The 18204-nt window shown below is 37.7% G+C and overlaps 1 protein-coding gene across 1 annotated transcript in view; it reads left to right on the top strand.

Annotated features, from left to right (window-relative positions):
- unc119a1 (unc-119 lipid binding chaperone a1) overlaps positions 1 to 8368 on the top strand; it is a 55183-nt gene extending 46815 nt beyond the window's left edge. The window contains exons 4-5 of the mRNA XM_061925825.2: positions 2695 to 2867; positions 7548 to 8368. Coding sequence (XP_061781809.1) covers positions 2695 to 2867; positions 7548 to 7660 — 286 coding nt within the window. The 3' untranslated portion in view covers positions 7661 to 8368. The remainder of the gene's footprint in view (positions 1 to 2694; positions 2868 to 7547) is intronic.
- The last annotated feature ends 9836 nt before the right edge of the window (positions 8369 to 18204 follow it).

Raw genomic sequence — 18204 nt, 5'->3', positions numbered from 1 at the left:
TCGCACCGGAGTATAAGTCGCACCTGCCGAATATGCATAATAAAGAAGGAATAAAACATATATAAGTCGCACTGGAGCCCCGCCAAACTATGAAAAAAACTGCGACTTATAGTCCGAAAAATACGGTACTTTTTAGCCACAATGTTAATGAAAAACTACTTTTTAGCCACAATGTCAATTAAAAACTACTTTTTGGCCACCATGTCAATGAAAAACTACTTTTTAGCCACAATGTCAATGAAAAACTACTTTTTAGCCACTATGTCAATGAAAAACTACTTTTTAGGCACAAAATCAATGAAAAAGTACTTTTTAGACTAAATGTCAATGAAAATGGACTTTTTAGCCAGAATGTCAATGAAAAACAAATTTTTAGCCAGAATGTCAATGGAAAACTACTAATTTAGGCACTATGTTAAAGGAAAAACTACTTTTCAGCCACCAAATGAATGAAAAAACACTTTTTAGTCACGAGGTCAATGAAAAACTACTTTTTAGCCAGTATGTCAATGAAAAATGACTTTTTGGCCACCATGTCAATGAAAAACTACTTTTTAGTCAGTATGTCAATGAAAAACTACTTTTTAGCCACCATGTCAATGAAAAACTACTTTTTAGTCAGTATGTCAATGAAAAACTACTTTTTAGCCACCATGTCAATGAAAAACTACTTTTTAGGCACAAAATCAATGAAAAAGTACTTTTTAGACTAAATGTCAATGAAAATTGACTTTTTAGCCAGAATGTCAATGGAAAACAAATTTTTAGCCAGAATGTCAATGGAAAACTACTAATTTAGGCACTATGTTAAGGGAAAAACTACTTTTCAGCCACCAAATGAATGAAAAAACACTTTGTAGTCACGATGTCAATGAAAAACTACTTTTTAGTCAGTATGTCAATGAAAAACTACTTTTTAGCCACCATGTCAATGAAAAACTACTTTTTGGTCAGAATGTCAATGAAAAAGTACTTTTTAGCCACCATGTCAATGAAAAACTACTTTTTGGTCAGAATGTCAATGGAAAACGACTTTTTAGCCACTATGTCAATGGAAAACGACTTTTTAGCCACTATGTCAATGAAAAACTACTTTTTTGTCAGTATGTCAATGAAAAACTATTTTTTAGCCACAATATCAATGAAATTACACGTATTTACAATCCAATTTTTCATTTATGCCCTGAACCTCTGAATTCCAGTGGCGGGTAGGCCGTGCGTTTCTCACCTAGGCCTTCAGTGATGTCCTACTTAGTCTGACTTTACTTCTCGAAATACCGTGATTTATGTCACCACATGGACACGGCTGGAGATACTATACAGAAACAAAGCTTTGCACACTACCAGGTATTGAATACCTTCAACAGTGTACAAAACGGTCTATTTTTTGGCGCATTTAACATTCAATAAACCCGCATCAGCAATTAAAACATATCTTACGTGGTACTGTCAAAATTAAAAGAATTGTATAAAACAAATGAAACATGAAAAAATAAAGAAATAACATATTTGAACTCACAATCTGTAGCACTGGTTTAGCTAGGATTGCTGATGTAGAAGTGGCTTTGCACTGTGGAGGGACATTAGCCCCGATAATATTCAAAGTAGGAGCTGGGCGATATAGCTAAAAACTGCATTTTTATCAGTTGATAATTATTAATATTTTTAGGACCTATCCAAAATGGGGACCAGGATAAAAAAACATTAAATGTAAACATTTTTATCTGGAATGTAACATTCCTCTGATTATAATCCCCTTAGCTTTCCATGCAGAAAGGAAATGTCAACACAAGCATGGAAAACACTCAATGTAAACAAAATATTAAAATCACATTAAAGACGTAACAACAAGCTCTTAAAATGAAGGTGCAAAAATAAGGAATATGTAAGAAATGCTTAATAAAGTGTAAGAAAATCGTGCAAAGTGTGAAAATATAAACATAGAGAAACCTGAGAAGAACTATTTTCTGCAGGTTTAGTGCCAGAAAGTTACAGCTGTGCTCTAAAGGGTGAGCACGGCCAAGGTGGCCTTGGTGGGGACGAGCGCCTTGCATCATTTACAGACCACATTGGTCTGACTACGGTCCGATTTTAAAGAACTTTTTAAAAAGTGACATATTGTCCAGGGGACTTTTCCTCTTTTATCCACAATTTCTTCATTTTTAGTTTCTCTTCTCACTCCATGCAAAGAATCAACCGCCAGACAACAAGATGGCACAACCAAACTTGAGAGTTGATACTGTTACCCGATTGGCTGTTGGCGTGTCACTCCCACTGATCAGTGATCACTTCCTGCGTTGCTCGGGTACCAGAGAGCGAGTGCCTTGCTCTGCAACCTTTGCTTTCTTTTGACAAAAAAGAAAATAAATATTATCAAACACTTTTTTATTTATTATTGATATCAATTACAAGTCTATTACGATACATATTTGATATCGTTTTATCGCCAGACGCTGATTAAACCCTTTATCGTCGGCCAAATGTATATCATCTGTATCGCACAACCCTTTTGTTATCGCAGGAGGCGTCAATATAAATATTGCCGTGTAGATTTCCGCCCATATTGCCTTGGTGCACCCCGCCCCAAGCTGGGATAGGCTCCAGCCCAGGGTAAGCGGTACAAAATGCACTGAATTCATAAGGCTATGGCATGATTGTAAGCTGCCGAGTGTGTGTGTGTGTGTGTGTGTGCAGGGTGGAGTTCACAGTGGGCGACACGCCCATCAACAACTTCCGTATGATCGAGAGGCACTACTTCCGGGACCAGCTGCTCAAGAGCTTCGACTTCGAGTTCGGCTTCTGCATGCCCAGCAGCAAGAACACATGCGAGCACATCTACGAGTTCCCCGCGCTGTCGGAGGACATCAGTAAGCACACTCGCACACGTCGGTATCAACTAGAGATCGACCGATTATCCACCGGACCCATATTTGCCTGTATCGGCCTTTTTTCTACATCAGCAGATGCAAAATATACACATGTGATACGGGTATTTAGTTGTTTTCTCTCCTTCTTGCAGTACGTCTCCTCTCCGTACCTGTCAAAACATCCACATTTTGCCAGGAAATCCAGTTTTTGTCCTTCTTTCCTGGCGTCTTCCCGATCTCGTTTTGTTTGTTTTTCGCTACTGTAGCGTTTTGATAAGCTGTTGCGGAGCGTGGGTTCATAAAATGATGTGGCAGACCACGTAAAATGATGTGGCGAATGATATAAAATGGCAGACATAAATATGTAGGAGACCACATAAATGAAGTGGCAGACCACTTAAATGAGGTTGCAGACCACGTAAATGATGTGGCAGGTCACATAAATGTGACGTGGCAGACCACATAAATGAGGTTGCAGACCACATAAATGATGTGGCAGACCACATAAATGATTTGGCAGACCACATAAAATGAAGTGACAGACCACTTAAATGAGGTTGCAGACCACATAAATGATGTGGCAGGTCACATAAATGTGACGTGGCAGACCACATAAATGAGGTTGCAGACCACATAAATGATGTGGCAGACCACATAAATGATGTGGCAGGCCACATAAAATGATATGGCAGGCCACATAAATGAGGTTGCAGGCCATATAAATGAGGTTGCAGGCCACGTAAAAATTATATGGCAGACCACATAAATGTGATGTGGCAGATCACATAAATGATGTGGCAGGTCACATAAATGATGTGGCCGGCCACATAATGATGTGGCAGGCCACATAAAATGATGTGGCAGGCCACGTAAATGAGGTTGCAGGCCATATAAATGAGGTTGCAGGCCACATAAATGTGATGTGGCAGATCACATAAATGATGTGGCAGGTCACATAAATGATGTGGCCGGCCACATAAATTGATGTGGCAGGCCACATAATGATGTGGCAGGCCACGTAAAATGATGTGTCAGGCCACATAAATGAGGTTGCAGGCCACATAAATGAGGTTGCAGGCCACATAAAATGATATGGCAGACCATATAAATGATTTGGCAGGTCACATAAATGATGTGGCCGGCCACATAAATGATGTGGCTGGCCACATAAAATGATGTATCAGACCACATAAAATGATGTGGCAGGCCAATTAAAATGATAGGGCAGGCCACATAAATGAGGTTGCAGACCACATAAAATGAGGTTGCAGGCCACATAAAATGATATGGAAGACCACATAAAATGATTTGGCAGACCATATAAATGATGTGGCAGGCCACGTAAATGAGGTTGCAGGCCATATAAATGAGGTTGCAGGCCACATAAATGTGATGTGGCAGATCACATAAATGATGTGGCAGGTCACATAAATGATGTGGCCGGCCACATAAATTGATGTGGCAGGCCACATAATGATGTGGCAGGCCACGTAAAATGATGTGTCAGGCCACATAAATGAGGTTGCAGGCCACATAAATGAGGTTGCAGGCCACGTAAAATGATATGGCAGACCATATAAATGATTTGGCAGGTCACATAAATGACCTGCCAAATTTATGTGGCCAGCCACATAAAATGATGTATCAGACCACATAAAATGATGTGGCAGGCCAATTAAAATGATAGGGCAGGCCACATAAATGAGGTTGCAGACCACATAAATGAGGTTGCAGGCCACATAAAATGAGGTTGCAGGCCACTTAAAATGATCTGGCAGACCACATAAAATGATGTGGCAGGTCACTTAAATGATGTGGCAGGTCACATAAATGTGATGTGGCAAACCACATAAAATGATGTGGCAGACCACTTAAATGAGGTTGCAGGCCACATAAATGAGGTTGCAGGCCACATAAATGAGGTTGCAGGCCACGTAAAATGATATGGCAGACCACATAAAATGATATGGCAGACCACATAAAATGATATGGCAGACCATATAAATGAAGTGGCAGGTCACATAAATGATGTGGCCGGCCACATAAATGATGTGGCTGGCCACATAAAATGACGTGGCAGGCCACTTAAAATGATAGGGCAGGCCACATAAAATGAGGTTGCAGACCACATAAATGAGGTTGCAGACCACATAAAATGAGGTTGCAGGCCACTTAAAATGATCTGGCAGACCACATAAAATGATGTGGCAGGTCACATAAAATGATGTGGCAGGTCACATAAAATGATGTGGCAGGTCACATAAATGTGATGTGGCAGACCACATAAAATGATGTGGCAGACCACTTAAATGAGGTTGCAGACCACTTAAATGAGGTTGCAGACCACATAAAATGATGTGGCAGACCACTTAAATGAGGTTGCAGACCACATAAATGATGTGGCAGGTCACATAAATGTGATGTGGCAGACCACATAAAATGATCTGGCAGACCACTTAAATGAGGTTGCAGACCACTTAAATGAGGTTGCAGACCACATAAAATGATGTGGCAGACCACTTAAATGAGGTTGCAGACCACTTAAATGAGGTTGCAGACCACATAAAATGATGTGGCAGACCACTTAAATGAGGTTGCAGACCACATAAATGATGTGGCAGGTCACATAAATGTGATGTGGCAGACCACATAAAATGATCTGGCAGACCACTTAAATGAGGTTGCAGGACACATAAAATGATCTGGCAGGCCACTTGATGTGGCAGGTCACATAAATGATGTGGCAGACCACATAAATGATGTGGCAGACCACATAAATGATGTGTAGTTGATGTGATGTGGCAGGTCACATAAAATGATGTGGCAGGTCGTATAAATGCGATTTGGCAGGCCACATAAAATGAGGTTGCAGGACTCATAAATGAGGTTGCAGACCACATAAATGATGTGGCAGGTCACATAAATGTGATGTGGCAGACCACTTAAATGAGGTTGCAGACCACATAAATGATGTGGCAGACCACACAAATGATGTGGCTGGCCACATAAAATGATGTGGCAGACCACATAAATGCTGTGGCTGGCCACATCAATGATGTGGCTGGCCACATAAATGAAGTGGCTGGCCACATAAAATGAGGTTGCAGGACACATGAACTGATGTTGCAGGCCACTTAAATGTTGTGGTAGACCACATACATGAGGTTGCAGGCCAAATAAAATGAGGTGACAGGCCACATAAATGAGGTTGCAGACCACATAAATGATGTGGCAGGTCACATAAATGTGATGTGGCAGACCACTTAAATGAGGTTGCAGACCACATAAATGATGTGGCAGACCACACAAATGATGTGGCTGGCCACATAAAATGATGTGGCAGACCACATAAATGCTGTGGCTGGCCACATCAATGATGTGGCAGGCCACATCAATGATGTGGCTGGCCACATAAATGATGTGGCTGGCCACATAAAATGAGGTTGCAGGACACATGAACTGATGTTGCAGGCCACTTAAATGATGTGGTAGACCACATACATGAGGTTGCAGGCCAAATAAAATGAGGTGACAGGCCACATAAATGAGGTTGCAGACCACATAAAATGATGTAGTGAAGCACATAAATGAGGTTGCAGGCCACATAAAATGTAGCGAACCACATAATATGGCGGACCACATAAATGAGGTGGTGCACCACATTAAATAGACCATATAAAATGAAGTGGCGGACAAAATTTGGCCCCCATGCCTTGCATTTGACACGTGTGAGCTCCATAAAGGAGAGCAAAATTGTTTTTATTTCAATATATATATTTTAGGATGCCTCAGGCAGAAAAGTTCCAACATATTAAATCCATAAACTGCACAGAACTGAGTTATAATTGTGATGTCGAGAAATGGCTTTTTTTTTTACCTTTGACTTGTCACAGTCAAATTTGCGGACACAGCTATAGAATGTGTCAACATGCATTTCACAACGTGACGATAATTTTCAAAGTAGGGGCTGGGCGATATAGCTAAAACTGCATTTTTATCAGTTGATAATTATTGATATTTTTATGACCTATCCAAAATGGGGACCAGGATAAAAATACATTAAATGTAAAAAATGTCATCTGAAATGTAGCATTCCTCTGGTTATACCCCCCTCAGCTATCAAGGCAGAAAGGAAATGTCAACACAAAATATTAAAATCACATTAAAGACGTAACAACAACTTCTTAAAATGAAGGTGCAAAAATAAGGAATATGTAAGAAATGCTTAATAAAGTGTAAGAAAATAGTGCAAAGTGTGAAATTATAAACATAGAGAAACCTGAGAAGAACTATTTTCTGCAGGTTTAGTGCCAGGAAGTTATAGCTGTGCTCTAAAGGGTGAGCACGGCCAAGGTGATCTTGGTGGGGACGAGCGCCTTGCATCATTTACAGACCACATTGGTCTGACTACGGTCCGATTTAAAGAACTTTTTAAAAAGTGACATATTGTCCAGGGGACTTTTCCTCTTTTACCAATTTTCCCAGAAGATTTCCAATATTTTGAAATGCAAACGTTGATGCTCCTCTTGTGTTTAATTTACGTTTACAGCAAATGTCCGCTCATAATTGCTAATAATCGGCGTCAGCCCTGACAAAAACCATAGCGGTCGATCTCTAGTATCAACACTCGAAACATCACAGAGTAAAAATATCAATATTGTGTGTTCTCTCCCCCAAAAGTGCGTGAGATGATTCTCCATCCGTATGAGACTCAGTCTGACAGCTTCTACTTTGTGGACAACAAGCTGGTGATGCACAACAAGGCAGACTATTCCTACAGCGGGGGGCCGTAGGACCACCATCACCCCAACCCTCCCCCCCCGAGTTAGACATTCCCCCCGCACAACCGCTACAACTTCAGGACCACGACTCGAAGAAGGGATCAGTGGCGTCCCGTGTTGGTCAACACACGCAGCGTCCATCCAGTACATATCAGCGGGCTCCACTCCTTCATTAGATTTGCATTGTGTTTCGATAATAGTTCCAACTCGTCTGTACGGAGTGGAATATTTCTATAGTTTGTACTACTGATCGCACACTCGCGAATGCGGTCGAAGCGTCAAGCGTGTGGATGTGCGTGAGTCGTGTGGATTTCTTTCTTTCTTTTCAGGTTCATAGCACTTCTGTGTCCAGAGTATTTTTCAAGACGAGTAGCCATTTTTAAGTGTCAGGCAGCATACATACTGTATCGGTTTTGATATTCGATAATACGTGCACTGTAGCACTGAAGTATGCCGTTGCACTCAAAATGATTCAAGCCCCGTTGTTATTTGCAACAACCTCGCAGTAGTTTGCATTAAACAAACAAAACAAGAGCTACTGAAGTAGCTGACCTAGCTGAAGATGATTATAAATACAGTTAGTACATTGGGCAAATAAATGTCTCTTACAATGGGGGCTTGGTTGATTCTAAGTGTAACTACATTTTAATGATGCTAAATGTAAGTAATTTATGTCAACACATTTTGAAATTCCATCAGTGCAATAAATATGGAACTTTTTTTTCCGAAAATGTGTTTGTTTTTTAATTCAATTCAGTAGTTGCTGAAAGTATCCAATTTGTATTTGGCCCAGGTTCAATAAGCAACACGGTCGGCAGAAGTGTGTTCATATCAGATCGAAGTATGCCAGTGGTCTAAAAACTGCCATTTTGTCTCCCTCTGGTGGCCAACTATTAATAGTACTTTTTTTTTTTTTTACTCGCCACATAATTTACTTACACGAACCAATTCAAACAACCTACCCTAGTCATGATGCGGGAAAAACAAATCAACCAGCACAAAAATTCAACAAACATGGTCACACATAACACAGCTTGCTCATTGAACTTTGTGGAAAGTATAAATGGCGTCCAAACAACATTAAAAAAAAATCTAAATTAGACTAGACTAGACTTAGACTTCCTTTTTATCGTCATTCAAATTTGAACTTTACAGTACAGATAGGAACGAAATTTTGTTTACATAAACTCATGGTAGTGCAGGATAAAAAAGTAATAAGGTGCATATATAAATAAATAAATATAAATAATATATAATATATATATATATATATATATATATATATATATATATATATATATATATATATATATATAAAATAAATAAATATATATAAATATATATAAATAAATAAATAGATTACTGTACGGATAAATATATTGCACTTTTTCACATGCGTCCACGTTTATGGATGTATGTTATATTTGTCATGACTAGGACTGTGGCTTGGTTTGTTCTCCCGTGGTGCAAATGAACTGGACTGGTCAAGGCTTGAAGGTGGGTACATGATTTATTTAAACTATCAAAAAAGGAATAAACAAAAAGCGCGCACAGGGGCGGAGGTACAAAACTAGACTATAAACACAAAACTTGCACATTGGCAGAAACTATGAACAATTAAACAAAACACTAACTGTGGCTTAATAAACAAAAACTTACTTGGCATGGAACCGGCATGAAAAAAAGAGTAGCAAGGGTCATCAGGGTGTGGAGAGTGTGCAGGAGCATAAATGCGGGGATGTCGTCAGGACGAACAACAGAAAATGAATGAACTTAAATACTATGGACATGATTAGTGAAAGCAGGTGCGTGACTCAAAACGTGAAACAGGTGCGTGACGTGACAGGTGAAAACTAATGGTTGCTATGGTGACAAACAAGAGTGCACAATGAGTCCAAACGTGGAACAGGTGAAACTAATGGGTAATCATGCAAACAAGACAAGGGAGTGAAAAGCCAGAAACTAAACAAAACATGACTTAAAACAAAACATGATTACACAGACATGACAATATTGTCTTTTTTATTCCAGCGAGTTAATCCATTTTGGGGGGAGTTAAGGGGATAATTTAACTACACCCATTTAAAACCATTACAAAGGATGATGGGAAAATTGCAAAACTCTCTCTCCACACTTATTAATGTTTTTTTATTAATGTATTAAAACACATTTTAGCGTGATTAAAAATAAACTTGAGGTGTCACGGAAGTAAACAAGGTAGGAGTTGAATTTTCACTAATAACCAATTATAATAATATGTATGTATATATATATATATATATATATATATATATATATATATATATATATACACACATGTATACAAATATATATTTATACAAGATAAATATATACATATATGAAAAAATATATATATTTATTTATATATAGGAAATTATCGATTTTTAGATGCATTGCAATTTGGACATGGACGATTACAAAATTAATTGGTAAACGTCAATAATCGGTAATCGATTTATTTATTGTAAACAAAGTAATGCAGACAGTTCTAAAATGTAGCGAGCCACCTCACCGAGATTATAGGGCGCTTATGCTCCAGTTTTGCACACATGTGCATGAATTTAATAAATGTGATGGGAATTTCTGATAACAAACGCACTGTTTTTTTAAAGTTGCAAGTGATAAACGCTTATTTACATAAATTAAAGATGCATCAATAATCGATTTTTAATTCAAATCGTAGCTCCTGAATCGTGAGGTGCCCAAAGATTTCCACCTCTAATAAATAAATATATATATATATATATATATATATATACATTAAAAAAATAAATAATAATTCAAAAAAAAAAAATATATATATATATATATATTTATATATATAATTTTTAATTTTTTTATTATTATTTATTTTTTTAATGTGTTTACATTTTTTTTAATAAAAAAAAAAATAATATATATATATATATATATATATATTTTTTTTTTTTAAAGGCCTACGGCACATTCTAAAAATACTAATAAAATAAACAAAAACATAACAAAAGTGAAATAAAAAAGCTTAAAGGTGAAATGTAATTTAGAAAAAGTTGCAATGTTGATTAATGAAACAAAGCTGTTTTGTTTTTTCTTTCAAACTGTCATTGCTGAAAACATAATATTGAAACAAAATCAATGTTATTATGAATTATTGACCTATCCAAGGTTCCGATTACTTCACATCAAATATTCCACTAAGAAAAATATTTTTGGTGGAAGATTTTGCAAATTTGGTAAATAAATAACCCAAAAATTTATATTTTGTTGTTTTCTTACTGTACCGAAAATGAACCGAACCGTGACCTCTAAACCGAGGTACGTACCGAACCTACATTTTTGTGTACCGTTACACCCCTACGGTATAGTGCATACTTGCCAACCCTCCCGGATTTTCCGGGAGACTCCCGAAATTCAGTGCCTCTCCCGAAAACCTCCCGGAAGGAATTTTCTCCCGAAAATCTCCCGGAATTCAGCCGGAGCTGGAGACCACACCCCCTCCAGCTCCATGCAGACCTGAGTCCAGTGTGCGCACACAAGGAGACGAAGCAGAAGAACGAGACCATAGTCGAAAAGCGCAGGGGAGACACTTCTCCAGGGCCGATGTATGCGCGGGGCAACACCCTTCACCTTACCCGGCAGTGGGTCTCCACAGCGGACGACTTTAGGGTGAATGAGGAGTCCAGCGATTAGTTGCAAATCTTGCTTTATTGATCGCTTGCACACAGCCAATCCAACACAAAACCAACGAGTCCCTCCCCGCACTCACGCTACCGCTCCCTCTCTTCTCTCGCCCACACACTCACTGACGTCACTCACCTCACATGCTGTCACCTATTAAAGGGCCCTACACACACATTCTCTACTCTCATAACACACAGTACAGTTAGTAGAACAACTGTGTTTTCATTACTGTGTATTTGATAGGTGCCATTGCCCCGGAATTGTATTGCATTGTACTTTCAAGTACAACAATGAGTAGATGAGTGTTATGTGTGTGCATATGTGTAAATAAATGAACACTGAAATTCAAGTATTTCTTTTATTTATATATATAATAAAATAAATAAATAAATATATATATATAGCTAGAATTCACTGAAAGTCAAGTATTTTATACATATATATATATATATATATATATATATATATATATATATATATATATATATATATATATATATATATATATACATATATATATACATATATATATATATATATATATATATATATATATATATATATATATATATATATATATATATATATATATATATATATATGAAATACTCGAGTTGGTGAATTCTAGCTGTAAATATACTCCTCCCCTCTTAACCACGCCCCCAACCACGCCCCGCCCCACCCCCCGACCACGCCCCTCACCCCCCACCTCCCGAAATCGGAGGTCTCAAGGTTGGCAAGTATGGTATAGTGGCTTCGATAACGGGAACCAGTTCTCAAAAACAGTATTCGAATCCATGGAATTGGTTCTTTTCTTATCGAACAATCGGGAGAACCGGTTTCGAACATCATCCCTAGTCACATGATGGAATACAAGCAAGCACACGTTTTTGGTAGCAGTCGAGGTGCCTGTTTAGTTGGCCATACTTTCCTTAACCAAGACTCTGCTGCCATCTTCTGGTCAAACTAGTTTACTGCATCAAATCAAACTATTTTAAAAAGCAATTTTTATACATTAAAAACAGACTTGAAAACAACTCGCCTATAAACTCCATTTACACACTCAAATAGTAAAAAAACAAAAAGAAAAACAAATAACAACTTTGATAGGGAATTGAAGATAAAATATTAGTATTAAAAATGTATGCATGTGGTAAATATATAATAAATGAATAGAACAGAATCGAATCTGAGTATAAATAATATTAATAAATATTCAAGTATGAAATACTTCAATAAAATGAATAAATATTAAATAAACGAGTGCCCTTAGGTTTTCCTGTGACTGCTCCATAACTACCTCATGACACCGCTTGGGGTCGCTCCTGTGTTTCTCTCCGTTGTAATGAGAGCAATCTGCGGGGTTATATATATACAGGTAAAAGCCAGTAAATTAGAATATTTTGAAAAACTTGATTTATTTCAGTAATTGCATTCAAAAGGTGTAACTTGTACATTATATTTATTCATTGCACACAGACTGATGCATTCAAATGTTTATTTCATTTAATTTTGATGATTTGAAGTGGCAACAAATGAAAATCCAAAATTCCGTGTGTCACAAAATTAGAATATTACTTAAGGCTAATACAAAAAAGGGATTTTTAGAAATGTTGGCCAACTGAAAAGTATGAAAATGAAAAATATGAGCATGTACAATACTCAATACTTGGTTAGAGCTCCTTTTGCCTCAATTACTGCGTTAATGCGGCGTGGCATGGAGTCGATGAGTTTTTGGCACTGCTCAGGTGTTATGAGAGCCCAGGTTGCTCTGATAGTGGCCTTCAACTCTTCTGCGTTTTTGGGTCTGGCATTCTGCATCTTCCTTTTCACAATACCCCACAGATTTTCTATGGGGCTAAGGTCAGGGGAGTTGGCGGGCCAATTTAGAACAGAAATACCATGGTCCGTAAACCAGGCACGGGTAGATTTTGCGCTGTGTGCAGGCGCCAAGTCCTGTTGGAACTTGAAATCTCCATCTCCATAGAGCAGGTCAGCAGCAGGAAGCATGAAGTGCTCTAAAACTTGCTGGTAGACGGCTGCGTTGACCCTGGATCTCAGGAAACAGAGTGGACCGACACCAGCAGATGACATGGCACCCCAAACCATCACTGATGGTGGAAACTTTACACTAGACTTCAGGCAACGTGGATCCTGTGCCTCTCCTGTCTTCCTCCAGACTCTGGGACCTCGATTTCCAAAGGAAATGCAAAATTTGCATGGCTGGGTGATGGTTTGGGGTGCCATGTCATCTGCTGGTGTCGGTCCACTCTGTTTCCTGAGATCCAGGGTCAACGCAGCCGTCTACCAGCAAGTTTTAGAGCACTTCATGCTTCCTGCTGCTGACCTGCTCTATGGAGATGGAGATTTCAAGTTCCAACAGGACTTGGCGCCTGCACACAGCGCAAAATCTACCCGTGCCTGGTTTACGGACCATGGGATTTCTGTTCTAAATTGGCCCGCCAACTCCCCTGACCTTAGCCCCATAGAAAATCTGTGGGGTATTGTGAAAAGGAAGATGCAGAATGCCAGACCCAAAAACGCAGAAGAGTTGAAGGCCACTATCAGAGCAACCTGGGCTCTCATAACACCTGAGCAGTGCCAAAAACTCATCGACTCCATGCCACGCCGCATTAACGCAGTAATTGAGGCAAAAGGAGCTCCAACCAAGTATTGAGTATTGTACATGCTCATATTTTTCATTTTCATACTTTTCGGTTGGCCAACATTTCTAAAAATCCCTTTTTTGTATTAGCCTTAAGTAATATTCTAATTTTGTGACACACGGAATTTTGGATTTTGTACAAGTTACACCTTTTGAATGCAATTACTGAAATAAATCAAGTTTTTCAAAATATTCTAATTTACTGGCTTTTACCTGTATATATATGGGATAAGTTGATTGGCAACACTAAATTGAACCCAGTTCAGTCTCTTCTACAACTACATGTTCATAAATAACTTTCAATTTTTTTTAGGGGAAAATATTGCTTACTTTGTGTTTTTGCCATAAAAACAGGGTTTTGACAAAAAGTGCATAAAACATTAAAAATCTTTATATAAACAGATACACCTGAAGTTGATCTAGAGATTGAAGCATTATTTTTTAAATATTTTTTATGTCTGGGTAGGGTTGCAAAATTCCGGGAACGTTCAAAGTTGGAAACTTTCCATGGGAATTAACGGTAATTAATGTGAAATTAATGGGAATAAACATTGAATGCACCATGCGATATCTTGCAGCATGATTATTAGCTAAAACAACCTGCTTTAATGCAAATTCAGTAGAATTTCAACCCTGCACTGTGCATTCCTTCATCACATGTGCAGATCATTCCCAGCATGCTACACACTACAGCAGGGCTATTGAGGCCACACTAGTATTTGAGCCCAAGGACTTCATCCAGTCAGGTAAGTTTGGATGATATTACTGGGGGTAAATATATTTGATCTATGGTATTTAAGTGTAATAGAGGTGTAATTGCTTGTTACTGTGTGACTGTAGACTACTCCAGCAGACTTACACTCAAGCTAGCTAGCTGTTCCTGTACTTGTTAAATGATTTTGGGGCCAATATCTCTAGCTAGCTAGCTTTATGTACCACCACAGTCTCATAATGAACCGAAAATATTTCTCTGTTAGCCGTGATGTTAATTTTCTCTATGTTAAATCCCATTAACTTATGCTAACATCGTTAGCGATCCGAATTGACCTTTTTTGTGTTCTTTAAAGTTCAACTAGCAAATACTAAATGTTCATTTATTCATCTAGCCCAGGGGTCGGCAACCCAAAATGTTGAAAGAGCCATATAGGACCAAAAATACAAAAACAAATCTGTCTGGAGCCGCAAACATTTAAAAGCCATATTACATACAGATAGTGTGTCATGAGATATACATTGAATTGAGATGACTTAAAGGAAACTAAATGACCTCAAATATAGCTACAAATTAGGCATAATGATGCAATATGTACATATAGCTAGCCTAAATAGCATGTTAGCATCGATTAGCTTGCAGTCATGCAGTGACCAAATATGTCTGATTAACACTCCACACAAGTCAATAAGATCAACAAAACTTACCTTTGTGCATTTGTAATAGTGTGATGATGTTGCGCTATATTATGAACTAGACAGGGTGTTATATTTTTTTTTCAGTAACGCTTTTATTTTGAAGAACCGGATGTCTGGTGCGGGAAGTGTCTTTGCTGTTTTTTTCGATTGCTTTACTTCCTCTTCCTTCGGACTTTTAAATGAGAAGGTAATAGTACTTCACTGCTCCGTGTTTCTTCATATTGTAAATATTCTTCCTAAACGTTCCTAGATACTTGAAAAGTTAACCCAATATTGTTGTGGGTACAAGTGATGTGTTGTTTTCAGTAATTTTTATGCACAATTTCGTTTATTTAGACTTAGAGCGTCAACTGTGTGAATTGTTTGGTAGTATTTACGCATGGTATTTACATCACACAGGAGCAGATATCACTCCGCCAGAAAGTTGAGACCTGTGTGTGTGTGTTTCATGTTTCCAACACAGGTATGTGGATTTGTGCATTATTATTATTTTGTGAGAAAACGTTTTTGTTAATGTAATTTAATTTATTATTATTTTTATATGAATGAATGAATGTTACTTCCTCTTCCTTCGGACTTTTGAATGAGAAGGAGCAGATATCACTCCGCCAGAAAGTTGAGACCTGTGTGTGTGTTTTTCATGTTTCCAACACAGGTTTCCAATAAATACTGAACCGACGGCATGGTGAAGCGTTGTGTAATTTTTAAAAATAAAAGACGCAGAATAAGACTCACTACACATTCATGCACAACGTTAAAAGTTTGGTGGACAAAATGAGACAGAAAAAGAAGTGGCATAAAACACGTCCTAGAAAGTCGGAGAAAGTTATACATGTAAACAAACTACGGTGAGTTCAAGGACCGCCAAAATTAGTAGGACAAAACGGTGCTCGCCAAATACTCGAATCAGTGAAGCATGTTTAATATAAACAGTGTGCTTTATAACAATTAGGGAGGTTTGTGTCATGTTTGTCCTCCTACAGAAACCATATTAAAACAAAAAATATATTTTTTCCCCCTCATCTTTTTCCATTTTTCATAAATTTTTAAAAAAGCTCCAGACAGCCGCATGCGGCTCTAGAGCCGCGGGTTGCCGACCCCTGATCTAGCCTATTTCTATTCATTTGTCCATCAGTAAAATATTTTTAAAGACTACTCCAAGTGTTTAGCTGACTATTTATATCTGTGTGTGGCATTGCATTAGTGTTTTACAAGAATAAATAAATACAAACAGAATAATGCCACGTACACCATCTGATGTGTGGAGACATTTCCCCGCAACCAATGTACTGTGCAAAGAGCTACGTCAAAAATGCCACAAAGATGCAGCAGCATATAGTCATACCTGCCAACCTTGAGACCTCCGATATCGGGAGGTGGGGGGTGGAGGGTGGGGGGCGTGGTTTGGGGCGTGGCGTGGTTGGGGGTGTGGTTAAGAGGGGAGGAGTATATTGACAGTTAGAATTCTACATCCTGAAAATATGCAAACAAAACTGTGTTTAGATAATTGATACTTCAAACTTGCATAAATAAATATTAAGGAATATAACATAACTTGGCTTCTGAGAGCTTCAAAATGTAATGAATAAAATGCTAAAGTTGTTGATAAACAAGCAATTATTTTAATAATTAAATATGGTCATTTTAAATGAATTATTATGATAATTTAAAATTAATTATTTCAAATATGTTTATTTTAATGTATAATTCTATGGCTGGATGTAATAAGGAGTCAGAAAAAATACAAATAAAAATACAATTCATTTTGATGTTTTTAGCAAAATATAGTAAAAATGTATTTAGTTATTTAAAAAAAAATTAATAAATATATTTATTTTTAGGTAAGATAAACATAATAATACAATTCGTCTCTAGTCTGAATGATTTTAGTTCTTGTCACCCTGTTGTCCTCCCGTCGTGAAAAAAGGCTGTCCTCACTCAGGTCCTCATGGAGCTGGAGGGGGCGTGGCCTCCAGCTCCGGCTGAAAATCGGGAGATTTTCGGGAGAATATTTGTCCCGGGAGGTTTTCGGGAGAGGCGCTGAATTCCGGGAGTCTCCCGGAAAATTCGGGAGGGTTGGCAAGTATGGCATATAGACAAGTGGCCAATAATATTAAATTATTGTAATTCCCCATTAATTCCCATATATTCCCATTAATTCCCATGGACGGTGTCCAACTTTGAATAATCAAAAAATGGTCAATATTTCCAAACTTCCCGAGCTTAACTTCCCGTGGTAAATTTCCGGAAAGTTTCCGGAAATTTACCGGAAACTTTCCACCCCTTTGCAACTAGAGATGTCCGATAACATCGGCCTACCAATATTATCGGCCGATAAATGCGTTAAAATGTAATATCGGAAATTATCGGTATCGGTTTTGTTATTATCAGTACCTTTTTTTTTTTTTTTTAATTAAATCAACATAAAAAACACAAGATACACTTACAATTAGTGCACCAACCCAAAAAACCTTCCTCCCCCATTTACACTCATTCACACAAAAGGGTTGTTTCTTTCTGTTATTAATATTCTAGTTCCTACATTATATATCAATATATATCAATACAGTCTGCAAGGGATACAGTCCGTAAGCACACATGATTGTGCGTGCTGCTGGTCCACTAATAGTACTAACCTTTAACAGTTAATTTTACTCATTTTCCTTCATTACTAGTTTCTATGTAACTGTTTTTATATTGTTTTATTTTCTTTTTTATTCAAGAAAATGTTTTTAATTTATTTATCTTATTTTTATTTATTTTTTTAAAGTACCTTATCTTCACCATACCTGGTTGTCCA

This window comes from Nerophis lumbriciformis, linkage group LG30, assembly GCF_033978685.3.
Source record: "Nerophis lumbriciformis linkage group LG30, RoL_Nlum_v2.1, whole genome shotgun sequence".
Taxonomy (NCBI): Eukaryota; Metazoa; Chordata; class Actinopteri; order Syngnathiformes; family Syngnathidae; genus Nerophis; species Nerophis lumbriciformis.
The sequence above is the reverse complement of the archived record's forward strand: the minus strand, read 5'-3'. Positions and strand labels throughout refer to the sequence as shown.